Source organism: Peromyscus californicus, unplaced genomic scaffold (genome assembly GCF_007827085.1).
Source record: "Peromyscus californicus insignis strain IS unplaced genomic scaffold, ASM782708v3 Scaffold_21__1_contigs__length_65335640, whole genome shotgun sequence".
NCBI lineage: Eukaryota > Metazoa > Chordata > Mammalia > Rodentia > Cricetidae > Peromyscus > Peromyscus californicus.
This window is the reverse complement of record NW_026294514.1, coordinates 56849095-56864772: the sequence shown is the minus strand read 5'-3', so window position 1 is coordinate 56864772 and position 15678 is coordinate 56849095. Positions and strand designations below refer to the sequence as shown.

Here is a 15678-nt window from a genome sequence, read left to right as displayed (position 1 = left end):
GCTCTGTGGACTATTGCTAGAGTGCAGGACACAACCAGGTAACCATAGACGAGGGCCAGAACACTTTCTGCAAAAGTCTGGGCAAGAAGTCTTTTAGTCTTGGGGCCACATGGTCTTGGGCAATACCAGGCACAGATGCCTTATGATGTCAAAGCAGCAGTCATGGGTGATGAGGGAAGATGCAAACACTGTGGACTCCACACAGAGGAGCCATGGCTGTGGATCTCGGCCCTGGACTCACTTGCATGGCTGCTCATGTCCTGCTCTTCAGGGTAGCACCTCAGGCTCAGACTACATAGCTGTCATTGTGCCTCACTGCAACAAAGGCACACCAGACCATCATTTCATTAGTACAAAGCATTTAAGCTGAGCATCTACCCTGTGAACACACTGGCATTTGTCTAGAAACCTGCCACAGTGGTCAGTCACAGGGTAGAGAGAATGCCATTGGATCCTCTGGCTTCCATGTCACTGGCATCCTTGCATGGAGTGGGCTTGTCTTGGGTCTTCCTTGGGAGCGTGGGACACTGAACTGACAAGATGGCTGGACTGACAGTGGTGGTCCACATCACACCAAGGAGACCGTATCTTAACGATTCAATGAAGATACTGTCACACAACCTTGTCTTCAGAATAACAGAACCTATCATGGTTTTGATAGGGATTTTAAAAGCCAAGTCATTTTTTTCAAGTAAAATCATAGTGGTTTGTGCCAACTCTGTTTTTGCTAAGCATTGCAGCAAGTGGGCGTTGATGTACAGCTGAGCTATTTAATATCCAATACCTGCCCAAAAGGAAGTTCTGCTAAATCTTCATTAAATGGAGCTCACACCATGAGCACTGATGCTTACACTTTCTGTGTGTCATGGTCCAGAACCAAACCAAACCCACCCCCAGGTGGCCCCATGTGCATAGCAGGAGTGGATATCAGAAGAAGCAGTCTTTGAATGTCCCGGGCTTGGTGTCTTCTCATCTCAGTCTGGGAATACGCTGAAACTAAGATAACTGGTGACAGCCCTGAATGTAAGGTGTGTGTTAGAGGGTGTCTCCAGCATCCACGTGTGACACCATGGATGTCTTTGCTCCTTGTTGGGACATGGCTTTTTTACTTTATGTATCAGCTGGATACTCCCTGCTGCACTGTGAATGTGCCTCCTACCCACCACCTTGCAGGAAAGAACCTCAAAGAATGTCCCTATTTAACTGGCATTCAAAGAAAATGGGAGCCTGAGCTTACATTTTACCTCCCAAAATAAATTTTGAACCATCAACTTAGTTTCGGAAATAGAAAAGCCTTTTGTGTTTATGTGTGTATTGGTGTCTGTGAGTCAGAGATTGGGGGCAGGGAGGTGAGGCTTCCCAAGACAACAGATAAATTTACAGATTTGCCTGGAGGAGGGACAAATGAGTCAAAATGGGCAGCCCTCTGAGAAGGCTGGAATGTGATCATAGCTCACTCCTTAGTGCAGGGAGGGAATGAGGACCCTCACAGGTACTCAGGTGCACAATACAGTGGCTAGGTTGAGTGGCTGCAGGCTTCTGAGGGTGACCATTGTGTAGAAGACCTATGTATGCGGTGTCATGTTACATGTTGCATGATGAGTGTCTCTTCTGTAGCTTAGGCAGCCTTCATTATCAGTGTCGTCCTGCTTTCAAATCAACCACCCCACAGTCTGTGGCATGTATCTCATAGAGGAACTGTTCATTGCCAGCTGCATGGAACGGCAGGCCAGTACCAGGGGCCCATAGCCATACATCCCTCTCATGAGAGGGCAGAATGCACACAGGGGCACCTCTGAAATGCACACTAACTGCAGTAAGTACCTCAAGAGGTAGGTTCCCAGATGAGAGCAGGTGTTCCTGCTCCTGTGCTTTGAGAGCCTCACAGCATCATCTGGAGAGTCACTGAACCCATCTCTAACTCAGTCCAGGCTGGTGGCTGCCTCAGTTGGGTGGGTGGGTGGGGCACTAAGCTCTGTGTCCCTTCATCCAGGGGTCAATGTTATGTAGCAAAGCCACCAGGGTCCACTCTCCATCTTATACTCTGCTTTCACTCTCCTCTCCATTTGCTCACCATGGTAATCCTACCCCCAACTCCCCCATGCTGACAACCTCTAATTTGAGAGCTTGCCTTTTCTTCTACAGACCCCAGTTTTCAGTACTTCCTCCTACTTATCTACAGTAGGAAAAACATCCCGGAATCTGTACAAAGGGCATCCTCAAGTTAGCAAAGGCTTGGGCTGATGGGAGGCACTTCTGGCCTCAACTAGGTGGTCTTGACTTTCTCCCTGATCCAGTTCCTATCTCTTAGGAACAGAGGAGTAGGACCTTTGCTTCTTCACACCCAGAACATTCTGTCCTAATGCATCATACCTGTGTTTCCCCTCAGACACTTTTTCACTATGTCCCCTGCCAGAGCATTCTCTGCCACACACCCAAACTTGCTCTTTTGAATCTTTGGCCTGGTGCTGCTCAACCCCTACAAGCAAGTGCCCGAGATCACACTTCCCACATTCATATTAGCCCTAGTTCCCCACAATGTCATGGCTTGTCACTGTTTAACAAGGTAGTTCTACCCCCAGGCCTCTTCACCATTCGCTGGACCGGTTCCTCAAACACCCTGCCTGCTTCATCCTGGGACCAGGTCCTTTACTCAGGCTGCAGGAGACGTATTACTTATTATTCACCAGGCGGAAACCCTCAACAGCCCTGCCCCCAGGATTGAGGTGGACAAGGTTTGGCCAGGGCCTCACCTCTGGGGGCATCTGAGGCCCCCTGATGGTTGGGAACAATCAGTCTCTGTTCCTCTATGGGGGCCAAGCAGGTCAAGAGAGGCTGCTGACTCACTGGTCTTCCAATGCTGAGCTTTATGCTTCTGTTTCTTGATTTCTAAGACCACTGTCTTTGCTGAAATTCTATCTAAGGAAGCAGAGGGTTCCATGATGAATTGCAACTACCTTAAAAAGGTAGCTGATAGTTTAACCAAATCTCTACAGAGTGCTCATCTCTCAGACATGAGCCATCAGAAGGCAGGGGATGACTACAGTGGGTATCACCAGAGTGTGTACTCACAGGGACCACGTGTGTCTTACCACTACCACCACCCCAAACAGCTGTTTGGAAAGGCAGCAACAGCAGCAGGCTGTACAACAGAATGAGGGCTCAAGGGCCACTGAAAGGCAGCAGGCTTTGCAGTTTGAGGCCAGTGAGAAATTAAAGACACCACTAACAACACCAGCACCAGTGACACCTTCGTCACGCCTCCTGATGCCACATGACTGTTTCACTGCTGAGGCCAGGCACTGAAGACAGGTCCAGGAGGCTAAGGACAGTGTATCACTCACTCTCTGCTTCCCAGCCCACGGTGTTCCGCCCAAGCTCCGCCAACTTCAAAGCTGTGTCTGGCTCGAGGCCTGGTTTGAATTACAGTTCCTTTTCTCCTACAAGGCTCTGAGCCTGAGGAGAAAGTGCCGGTCACTTCTGGATCTCATTAGGGGCAATTTTCTTATCTTTTCTTCATCGGAGGCTTGATCCCCTGAAAATGTGACCTGGCAGAAGAGGGCTCTGAAGAACAAGGTGCTGCCTTTGAGGCACGCCTTCTCCCACAGGGCCCCAAAGGAGGAGACTGAAGAAGAAAGGGGAATGAGCCTCTGACCCTTCTTTCCCCACCTGATGCCCAGGGAACCATAAATTGTGAACTTCAAAGTGCTACTTTACATTAAAATAAAGAAAAAAACCCAACCTGAAACAATTTCCCTTTTCAAAGGAGCGATTGAAGCTTTAGAAGGTACCCTCACTAAGGGATTATCATTCATACACTTTGCCAAACGTTAGGACAGACGTCAGGGTGACTAAGGAAGACGGGCTCACCTCAAAGGCTGGCCAGGCAGGTCAGACACTGTGGACACCTGGGCAGGGAGAGCAGGGGTCACACTTGGCCCCAGATCAGAGAACTACAGGCATACTCAAGAAATGCCCGCAGTGAGCACAATTCAGGAGGAGAGAGCAAGGCCTGGGGGATGAGGGCCGGCCCAGTCACCAGCTGCAGGGACTGCTGTGACTGGAGCACATCCATTACTGTCATCAAGAGAGTACCAGAGTCACCAGGAGCCTTCACGGGCCCTGACCTTCAAACAGCATCCACTCAGAAATAAAGGTCACTAACTGGGCAGTGGGCAGACAGATAGGTACTCACCTGAAAGCCGCCAGGTACTCTGCATCTCCCATGGGGGGTTCAAGGCCACCCGTGAAAGCCATGTTGACGTTGAAACCCACGCCTGGCCCTGTGCCCACCTGTGGCCACAAGGAGAGAAACTGCTGTCACCGACACTCTGAAAAGAATATTTAGGTCAACTGACACTTGCACTAGTGTGTGGGCTGGCAGGCCCATAAAGATATTCGTGGGTCCTGTGGATTCGTGAGTGTGCTCACTAGTGAAGCTAACCACTCCAGTACCAGGCACTGTTACCAGTGGAGCAGATTTTACATGGCTGCAGCTGCTCACAGGCCTTGAACTAGGAGGAACTAATGAGAGACACCTGAGGACCTGTGCATCACGTGTGCACACAAGTGGCTCTGGACTGCGGGACTGTCTTCAGGGGGCAGGCTCTGTGCTCCTGGGACCACCATGTAGTACCATATGCCAAATGAACAGAGAGGGACATGGGTGTGCTGCCGAAGGATGCTCCCTAAAGACAGTGGCTGGGAGAGCCAGCACAGGTACAGAGAAGCAGGTGTCCTGGAGGAGCAGCACAGCACCTCCCTTGGGCATATGTTTCCTTGCCCTGAATGGAACCAGAAATGATGTGTAGATTCTCACTGAACATTAGACAAAATTCTGGCCCAAGTCATGTACAGCATAATCTAGGCTAGCATTTTCTGGAAGGGCAGTCTGAGTTGTGAAGTGCTGCTTCTGTGGCAGTCAGGTATGGCCTGCATCTGCCCTGCTTTCTAGATAGTTGCAGCACCTGGTTACAAGCTGGCTTGTCCTCCCAGTTACCCCCAAAGTTTCCCACACTCCACGTACCTCATCTGGGGCTCCACTTCCCGGGAAGAAGTTCCCATCGTCATAGCGGTGCAGGGACATGTAGAGAACATTGGGGTCATTGTAGAAGGCCTGCTGGGTCCCATTCCCATGGTGCACATCCTGCGAGACCAAGAAAACTGGCTCACAGAGGACCAGGCCTCAAGAACAGTTCTTACCATCCAGCTGTCCCCTGTACCTTGGGCTAACAGCTCTTACTTGGTGAACACCCTAAAACCTTCAGCCTGGCTTGCACCTCATGGTAAGGTGCTAGGGGGTGCCAGCAGCATCATAGAGAGGTTGAAGCCAGAGTCCAAGCTGGCAGTGTCTCTGTGCACCCTGAGCACCAGAGCACATTCCTGACTTCAGTGAAAGAGGATGGGGCTAGCTTTTAGCTGAGTTGAGGCTGTGATTTCAAACAAAGCCATCTGATTACTCTTACGTGCCTGCCTCAGTTGCGGTGAGCCACTTCCTCACTTCCATCAGGATAATCACAGATTGTGGGTGTTTCTCATCGCAGAGGGTATATGGCAAATGAACTTGGGTGACAGACAGGTGCCCAGGGCCCCACCCTGAAATGACCAGCAGTTTTCTTTTAAAAATAATTTATTTATTTGTACTTTATGTACATTGGTGTTTTGCCTGCATGTATGTCTGTGTAAGGGTGTTGGATTCCCTGGAAAAGAGTTACAGACAGTTTTGAGCTGCCATTGGGTGCTGGGAATTGAACCCAGGTCCTCTTAAAGCCAGGGCTCTTAACCACTGAGCCATCTCTCCAGCCCCGACCAGCTGTTTCCTTAAGACACAATGCCCATGTAACCATGAGAGGAGAAGGCAAGAAAAAAGAGGCCGCTTTGGCTTCAGCCAGGCCTGTGGACACTGCTGAGGGCCATTAGACTTGGTTCCCAGGACGGGCAGGCTGGTTGGCCCTGTGCTGCTTGGCCACGTGTGTGAAAAGTTTTCGCTACAAGGTCACCTGTGCTCAGTGTAGGATGTGGATGTCAAGTGAAGACAAGTGCCCCCATCTCATTTACCAGGTCCCTGCTGAGAGGAGGAACCATGGATAACAACTGTACAGTAGTAAGCCATAGGACTGTCTATGCGTCACCATCAAGCAGGTTAACACAAAGTGTGGCCCTGGGAAGATAAGACAGTGTCTATGGGTCATCTGCTGACTCAGTCGTTCCCAGAACGGAACTGTCATGTCTATGTTGCCACCAACTGCAAGGCACTCTGTCTTTTCCCACCTCTCTGCTTGCTCCCGAGGAAGGGCAAGGTTGCAGGAGGGACAGGCTCACTGTATGTGGCAAACTGCCCTGTCGCCCTGCCTCGCTTAGATCCGAGAGTTGACTTGTCTCCTGGTTTACGTTTTGTTGCTTCTTTCTGAAATGGAGAAGGGCACGGAATCCAAATGACACCCACCTGACGTGGGCTAAGTAAAGCATGTTATGAGACATCAGTACCAAAGAGCATTTCTGTCTCAGAACCCCTGGCTTCTTAGAGCTTTGCACACAACACGCAGTTCTGCAGAACAGGGCCATCCAGCACGCTTGTCCTGGAGACCACAGCCCACAACCAGGACCAGGGTGATCACAGGCCTGGCAGAAGCCCAGGCTGCCTCTTTTCTTGCTGCTCAGAGCTCGTGACACCCAGGCACCATGACTAAGAAGGGGTGTTGACATGCATACCCCAACTCCTGTCTACTCATGAGACAGTGTGCTGCTTCTGACATTTGGCTTAGTTCTCAGAGAAACAGCAACTATTCCAGACAGTGGGGGCTGCAAGAAGCTGCACTCACTCAGGAAGATGGAGGCTCAGTCACTGTGTAGTGAGTTTCAGCTGGCATAAGGTGGGCAGCCAGGTCCATGTCCCCAGGTTAGAGCATACAGTCAAGCCTAAACATAACCTTCAAAACTCTAGCCTCCTGAGAGAGAGAGTTCTGAGGACCAGTGATGGTGGCCTCCCTCAAATGTGTGTACTACCCTGGCAGGCTGGGTCCCTGACTGGCAGGATCAGCTGGCCTCAGTCTTGAAGCCAACTTCTCTGATCTCTAGGACTGTTTCCAGAAAGTTCAGTTCCTGGATTCTAAGTTTCAGGAGAGGTGAAGGCCCATGCTCAGTCAGGCCTGCTGGGCAGGCAGTCACTCACCCAGTCCACAATGAGGATCTTGCTCACATTCAGCCTCTGCTGGAGAAGTTTGGCTGCGACTGCCACGGAGTTGAAGTAGCAGAACCCCCTGCAGAGGAGACGTCTGGTTACTGTTTTTACACAACTCTTAGCAGAACATCTAGAGTCCTATGGAGGGCCTCAGGTGAAGGACAGCTGGTTCCTAACTGGGGACCTTAACTGATGCTGCTGATTAACCAACAGCCATGAAGACAGACATACAGACACACAAGCTACGTTAATATACATATACCACAGATCCACAGGCACACAAGCATATGTGCCACATTAAGCCTCACCCATCAGACACACATACCATCCTCCACAAATACATACTGAAGTATGAGCACACACACTATAGAAGGCATCTTCCTACCACAGACAATCTCCCCATACCCCAGATATACACACCGGCACACAAGTGTATATACCATAAGATACCGACCTATAAACACACATAACTTACAGGTATACACAAACACACATGCACACACCACCAATATACACAGACACACTTATATATATCAGATAGATACACACATTCACACACACACTGAAGACATATACAGACACTGTTAATGGTTAATAATGGTTGTCAACTTCACAGGATCTAGAATCATTTGGAGACACCTATTTGGAATTATCTAATTGGTTCAGTCTCTGGGCAAGGCTCTGAGGAATTAACCTTGTTTAGGTTAAAAAGGGTGATAAAACCCATCAACAATGTGAATGGTACCGTTCCCATGGACTAGGAACCTAAAGCATCATCACACACATCTCTGGCACAGCCTCTCTGATGCCATCATTTCTACCACTTGAACCATCTCTTCGTTAAACCCAACAGGGAAGCCTTCATGCCCATACTCCTCATCCAACTGCACTACTCTCAAATCACATGTCTACCTTGGTTGTGGGCAAGGGAGACAAAGTAACACACCCTGGGTGATGTGCACAAGGCCTTAGTAACACACCCTGGGTGATGTGCACAAGGCCTTAGTAACACACCCTGGGTGATGTGCACAAGGCCTTAGCTCCTCCCTGGGCACTCAGATGCCCACCCAGCCCTGTCTCCCATGATTTCTATCAGTCTGGTGTGTCCACTTACATGGGTGTACTCTCCTCAGCATGGTGTCCTGGGGGACGAACCACAGCAAAGCCATTCTGCAAATGATTAGCAGACAGTGGGAAATAGTGAGGAAAGACATTTATTATCCCACCGCCCCCAAGTCACTACAAACACCAGTCACCAGATTCTGAATCCACAGGAGGATGTGGTTTCCATTACTACTGGTTCCATGACATGGATGGGAAATGGGATTAGCTGAGCCTTGGAGGAAGTCTGGATCTTTTTTTAAGGAGTCTGTTCAGAGAGCCTGACCTGACCTACTGACAGACAGTAGACCAACTGGCTCTGTTTCCAAGTGTCAAGGGTTAGGGCTGCAGCCACTGGAGGGGGTGTGGGCTCGGGTCCTGGATGGTCTTGTTGCCCGTTGCTCCCCAGCAGCCTTATGGCAGGTGTAGACACAGACAAAAGAAAGCTGGGCATGACATAACCCCAGAAGGAGGGGCAGGAGCTGGAGGCCAGTCTCAGCTGCACTGTGAGCTGGAGGCTAGCTTGGCTAAATGAGAACTTGTTTTCTCATTCTCCCATTTAAAAAAAAAAAAAGTACTCATATAGGCTGCTGCTGGGTCCATGTTATTATGCCTCAAGTAGGTCTTGTGCCCACCTCTATCCTGACCACATCTTAGCCATTTGGGGCATAAACAGCACATTTATTACCCAATTCTCCTCCCACCCAGAAACTAATCACTGCAGAGCTGGTACTGGATGGCATTGCTGCAGAGCCTACGCCCTATCACTCGTACTTTACAGAACCACCTGCACACCACTGGGGCTGCTGCTGTAAGAACATTCAACCAAGCCTGCTCTCTCCAGCACCAGGAAGAGGCACGGTCAAGCTTTAACTGAGCCCAAAGGTCAGCCAAGGGTTCTGGGTTGACAGGACCAGGGAGGGCAGTGGTAAGGCTGAGAGGTGGACACAGGACAGACGCCATGACACTCAGTGCTGCAGATTTCCTTCCTTACTCTTGGGCCAGCACTCTGTGCTGAGTCCTGGGCACTGGCTTCGGGAGTCTGACAAGCCTCAGATTCCACCTGCCTCTTGCAGACAAAAGTATGGATGGTGCTGAGCAGCAGGCGAGCATGGCATGAAGACTCACCAGCCCCACAATGAACACACACAAACTCCCAAGGGGACACTTCCCCATGAACATCCCCATGATAAGCTTCCACCAAGTGTACAACCTTCTACCTTCAGGCCCCCATCTTTCAGCATACCACGCTTAGTAGGGAAGACACTGTGGTGGTTCTGAGTGAGGCCATGTGTGGGCTAGCTCCAGGAAGCCTCTCTGCACCTATCTGTCACTGTGAGCTGAGCCAGACCCTCTTTTCTCAGAGATACCCATTTTCCCTGTAATGATGAGAGAAATTATGGGCCTTCTAATTCGGGAGATCTAAGACACTTTTCACGTAGAGCAAGGCTTTTCACTTCCGGGAACAGGACAGGCAGGAGCTGCCAGTGGTGGGGTTTGGACCTCACAGGTGCCTGTCCCTATGCACATGCAGGGACCCTGGCATGGGAGGCCTTTCTTGTGAGATGAGTGGTAGCATTAAGGGTTTAAAAAACAAAACAAGGGGCTAGAGAGATGGCTCAGAGGTTAAGAGCACTGGCACTTCTTTTAGAGGTCCTCAGTTCAATTCCCAGCACCCACATGGTGGCTCACAACCATCTACAATGAGATCTGGCGCCCTCTTATGGCCCGCAGGCATACATGGAGGCAGAATACTGTGTACATAAAGATAAACGAATCTTAAAAACAAAACAAAACAAAACATGGTTTCTGCTAGGGTTAGGTATGCTGAGACCTGCGGCCTTAACTTTCCAACTGCTGTCTGGTTCAGTAACCACCCTGTGGGTAAGACAGCTACAGAGTGAACAGGAGGCTGCAGGGTCCACACTGCACTGGCCTTCAAGGTCTGCCACCTGCCAGCACTGGCCAGGTCAGAGAAGTTAGTTTCCACAAGGCACCCCCTTTTCAACCCTCACTTACACGAGGTTAGTGTCTCTCTACCAGTCTCATACCGTAAGGCAGACAGGTGTGAATCCAGCTGCCATGAACTACACCAGAAGCTGTTGTTATTTTACAATGACTACTCTGAAAATGCTTCGTTTTCATCTCAAGATAGCGGATGCTGAAGATGTAGGCTACACAAGCAAAAGTTTTCTAGGCTCCTTAGCAACTGGGAAGGCGTAAACGGCTCCAAAGATCCATCTCAGAATGTGAACTGTACGTTTTCACCAGCATGGAATGTCCACATTATCCTGGACAGGAGCCGCCCTGCACCAATGCTTTCTAGTTCCTGGCCAACAGGGAAAGGGCTGAGCCTCCGTGTGTCACCCAGGCAGATCTATCATGCTCACTGACCTTTAGCTCTCCTGTGGCCACCTTGAAGACCAGCTCCACCACGCAGCCCACAGCCAGGCGGGCTGCTCCCGATGAGTGTACCTCATTCCATATGGTGTCGCTATCCACCTGTGAAAACAACACTCCTCGGTGAGCCAACTCCTGGGTCACTGTCACTGCCATCCCACAGGTTGTGTAGCCTGGGTCCCCTAAAGCTCTGCCCCTGTGTTGTAGACTGGCCAGAGCAGACAGCAACCCACAGCAGGTACATTTCCTTTTGAGATATGCCAAAATAATAAACACAGGAATAAAACAAGTGACCAGAAATACTGTGTTCCATCCCCTCTGGGATACCCTTCTTCTTTCATTTGTTCCAATAGACCTGGAGCCGACAGTAGGGATCCTAGGTGACTGATCACCTCGCTTTTTAAACTGGAACTGGAGTGTAGAGTTGTATTAATGAGCAGAAAATGAAATGGAACAGAAACTACAATCCGTGGCTCTTCTTCGTGTTGACTTTAAGTGCACACTCTTACTAAGGGCTGCAGGTAATTGAATGGGACTAGGGCATGAGGCCTAATCAAGAACAACCAGGTCTGTCCCAGGTGGCAGAAAGGTGGCTTGTTAGCTTCCACTTCAAACAGCAAGCAGGGCCAACCAGTTGTCCACTGGCTTGGGCAAAGGAGAATGCATTGCAATTTTTAAAAATTATGTGTGTGTGTGTGTGTGTGTGTGTGTGTGTGCATGGATATGCACACATGAAAATGAATTCTTGTGGAGGTCAGAGGACAACTTGTAGGAGTCGGTTCTCTCCTTTTCCTACATGAGTCTCAGGGACTGAACTTGGGTTGTCAGGCTTGGCAGCAAGTATCCTTACCTGCAGAGCCATCTCGCAGGCCCAGGAGAATGCATTTTTAGGTCTGGTTAGTGGGGAACAAGACAAGGCACTCCCACTATTAGGTCTACAGGGAAGCCCGAGACAGGAGCTGGGCAAGGATCAAAGGGCTGCAACGTCAGGGCACAGAACAACTTGTCTATATGTATGCCTTGGAGGCTACATGGGGTCTGGACCAGACACACTGACATTTAGGCCCTTGCCAGGGAGTTATGACCTGGGAGTGAGTGGGAGTTGCTTGGCTAACAGCTGTTTAACTTCTTCAATCTGAGGTTTGCCAGATCCTCACATACACCACCACCTCTGAGCACGCGAAGAAGCTGAGAATCCAGACCCACAAGCACCTCTCTTCATCTCCAGCCTTGGCCTTCCACATCATCCTACTAACTGACAGATACTGATCATCAGTGCGAGGAGCAACTCTTCCCAGCTTTTCCACAAGCCTCACTCTCAGAGACAGATGATCTAAAATTCCTTTATATTGGTTTAGCCTTTGCTGAAAGGTGTACTTAGCATGGGCTATGTTCTTTGAATGCCAAAGGAACCCCTGCTGGGAGGCATCACTGTTCAAAGCTGAGACACTGGCTTGTGATCCTATGAAGATCAGCTTTGGCTGGAGAATCAAATCATTATTATCAGCTCATTATAATATCAAAGGTGACCGTGCAGGAGACACTCCACCAGCTTGTGATCTCCAGGGGCAGCAGTGTTCTGGGCAGCCCAGGCCAGGTCGAAGGCTATGAATGAGTTCAGTGATCATTTCCTTCCCAAGTGTGAAGAGGGAGCCCGGCTTTAGAGCCTGGCTAAGACATGGGGAAAGGGACTATGCATGCCATTCGCCTGCTCTTCCAGGACTTTCTGTAGACTGTACTCTTCTGGACATAGGAGGTAAGTGTCTGTAGCTTGGTCAAGCCCCCTTCTGCACAGAGAGAGGGGTAAACCCTTGATTGACCCTACTCTGTCCAGCTGCTTCCCCTGAAGTGGTACTGAGGGGCGGCCCTTTTCAGTCAGGGTGGTGATGCTACTGTGGATTGGGAGCTATAGAAAAATGCTTCCAGGAAGGACCGACATAGGGGGAAGGGAAACAGAAGCATCTGGGAAACGAAAGCTGAATGATGATAATGGAGCATGCGGCCAATCTGGGTTAGCCCTGGGAATCAGGAGGGCTGGAGCTGCAGATGGGAGGAGGCAGAAGACACTCCCAGGCAGGGATGGGGCAAGAGCAGAGAGAGTTAAGAACACAGTTCCTTACTAGGTTGAAATTCCCAATAACGAGGTAAACAAAACAGCAGTGTTTTTATTTGGCTTGAAAAAAAAGGTTAAAACTGTTTCACACCTTTACTTCACAGAACTAAGGCAGGCTGAGTTAAACTCTGAAAGAACTATTACATAAAGGAAATGGTAATGGAAAGCTGCTTCCAGGGACAGAGGGCCTCCCTTTGGCTGCCTGCTCCTCATCCTCACAAGCCTCAGTTCCCCCACAGCATCTGCACTGCTCTTTCTGACACACTGGTGGGTTACACCTGGAAGGAAAACTGGGTCCACTCAGGCCTAGCCTCGGATCCCATGTGAAAGAAGACCTGAAGATCCTAACTCTCTTCAGGTTGGGTCCCATGGGCACCACTCACATCTGTGCAGTATGTCTGCATTCATCTAGCATGCCTGCTGCACCTCAGATCTGGGGTTAGTGGTGCAGGAGATTGCCCAGGTTCGACCCCCCCAGATCTAAGCTTGCATTTAGTTTTCATTTGCAAATTATAAATGCTGCCTTGCACAGGGCTCTCTGGCTGCAGGGCAGTGCAAATCCAAAACTTTTCAAGTCGGGCCAAAAATTTGCCCTGAATTAAGAGATTGCAGCCTATTTACAATACAAAACAAAGTAACTCCAGGAGGGCTTGGTGGTGGTATGAATAGATGCCATCGATTCTCTTTCTGACGGGGCAATTTTCAAAGCAGCGATTTCTGTAAAGACTCAGGAAGAAAACAATTTTGTTTCATTTCCATAACAGAATCCAGACCTGAGCTTCACCCCAGGATCTATGATCAAACACGGTACAGTTTTAGCAGGACAACTCTGGCCACGTGCTAGCTAGTCCAACACATAGCGGTGCAGTGGGACTGACTCTAAGGGTCAGAAGACCAGACAGGAGGCTTGCTCCTGCTCTTCCACGCCGGAGGACAGGAGTACAGCAGAACCTCTGCCTCCTGAGGCCGGTTTGAGAGCAGAGGCTAAGGCTGTCTGTGCAGACACCTTTACCACCTGTGTGTCTCAGTCTGTTTCCTAGGCGACTAGTTGCCCGGATCACCTGGCTATAGAAATGGTTATCACTACAAACCTGAGAATGTCTTACAAATGTCACCTGACTCATGAGCGTCCTTCAGAGAACTCTGTCTGGAGTACAAGTTAGTAAGTGGCACAGAACAAGCCCACTCTGCCGGAAGGAGCCTCTGTGGCCTGTGTGGACATGAGCACAGTGCTATTGTGGATGCAGGCTCCGAGGCAGTCTACACATAAGGTGCACAAGAGCTGTGGACTAGTAGGGCTCCAGATGCAGTGTCAGACAACCTTCCCCCAAAAAGGTGCCTGAGTTTGGTGAAAAAAAAAAAAAAATGCTCCCAGCTCTCAGTTCCTTTGAAGCCCCACATGGCCCCGCCTGCCCCACAGTACTGTTTATGGAAAACACCTGGCAGCCATTACCCACTCAAAAGAGCAAGGCAATGATTTCTGCGACCACTGGGGCTCTGAGAACAAACAGGACATTATTTACACATTAAAGAAATACTTACCCCAACACCACCACAAGGGAGCCTGACAAACACGGAGGTCAGTGAACCTGGGGAGAAGATGAGGGTCAGAAGATCAGGGTAGCACCATCTCTGTGAGTGCCCAGCCCTTAGAGCATGCTGTGGACACTGGACCGGATAAGATGTTCTTAGAGTCCCACCAGCTCCACCACCAGGCAGCAAGTGCAAGGAGAGCAGCTCTGCGGGAGCCTGAGAGGGAGCAGACTTTCATGGCTAGACAGCTACAGGAGGTAGGGGTGGGCCCCAGGAGTTGGCATAGCCCTGCACAATCCAGACATCATGCTGCCTAGAGATCCTGTGGGCCAGGGAGCTTGTTTATACCTGATGGTGCACCTACTAAAACATAGAACCTCTTCCATTAAGTGTTGGTAGATCTGGGAGTTAGGGGAGGTTCGCTGTGTCTGCATGTCTGGCTGAAGTTCCAAGTGTGGAGCTGAGTAAACTAGCCCATTCCTGGCCTGCACCTAGGGGGTACAGTGTCACTATGGGCAATGCAGGAACAAGGCCATACGTGCATATTCCTTGCCACTCTCAGTCCTCAAATTCATACTGAGGAAACAGCACTGTTGTGGCCTCCACTTCTGGCTGTTTCTTGAAGTCTACGACCCTTGGATCCTACCTGGACCAGCTTCTTGCCACCCCTTCCCTTCTGCTTCAAATAGCTAAGCACGCACAGCCTAGGTCCAGGGCGTGGTCCTTATTTGCATATACAAATATGGGAGGCAGAACAGGGCCATTAAATGCATCTTTCCTTCAGTGACAGGTGGGTAGCAAGTAAAAATGCTCTAAACTTGGCATACATTGGTTCGTGCAGCAGAGGGGAATCTTCAGGGGAGTAAGAGCTGGCCATAGAGCGGAGCTGTACAGGGAAGCACCAGGTCAAATCAGTGCCTTAAATGGTGACTACTCTTTCCAGAGAGGATGAACACACAGGGAATGGAGATAGGGTAGGCAGGGAATGTCTGGGCCTTTGGAAAAAGGCTGGGAAGGAGGGCTGTGGGCTATAAGCCACACCCCATCTGCTCACTGCATACTGTCCAACTGTAGTCACTATGGGTCTGCATCCAGAGTGAACCATAGCCCAGGGCACCCTGTTTCTAAAGCTGGGAACAGTCAGGCATGGAGTGACCGTGGACAGCCCTTTCACTATCACTCCTCATTCCAACAAAGGAACAGCAGTGCTACGTCATGAAGAGTTCCTGTGCTCAGGAACCTGAAACTTTCTCCAGTAAATTCCCATTGGTTATGTGGTGGCCTATGAAAGTGTATTTCCCTCAGCAATTATAGCCAACACCATGTACATTACAGATGTCAATCACTGGAG

The 15678-nt window shown here is 50.0% G+C and overlaps 1 protein-coding gene across 12 annotated transcripts in view; it reads right to left on the bottom strand.

The window, feature by feature from the left end:
• The window catches only part of Hdac4 (histone deacetylase 4), a 271390-nt gene that overhangs the window by 25407 nt on the left and 230305 nt on the right, over window positions 1-15678 (bottom strand). For all 12 annotated transcript variants that reach the window (XM_052750393.1, XM_052750403.1, XM_052750392.1 and 9 more), the window contains 6 exons: window positions 14337-14383; window positions 10676-10783; window positions 8295-8350; window positions 7172-7259; window positions 5027-5146; window positions 4196-4293 (listed from right to left, as the gene is read on the bottom strand). In XM_052750393.1, coding sequence (XP_052606353.1) covers window positions 4196-4293; window positions 5027-5146; window positions 7172-7259; window positions 8295-8350; window positions 10676-10783; window positions 14337-14383 — 517 coding nt within the window. The remainder of the gene's footprint in view (window positions 1-4195; window positions 4294-5026; window positions 5147-7171; window positions 7260-8294; window positions 8351-10675; window positions 10784-14336; window positions 14384-15678) is intronic.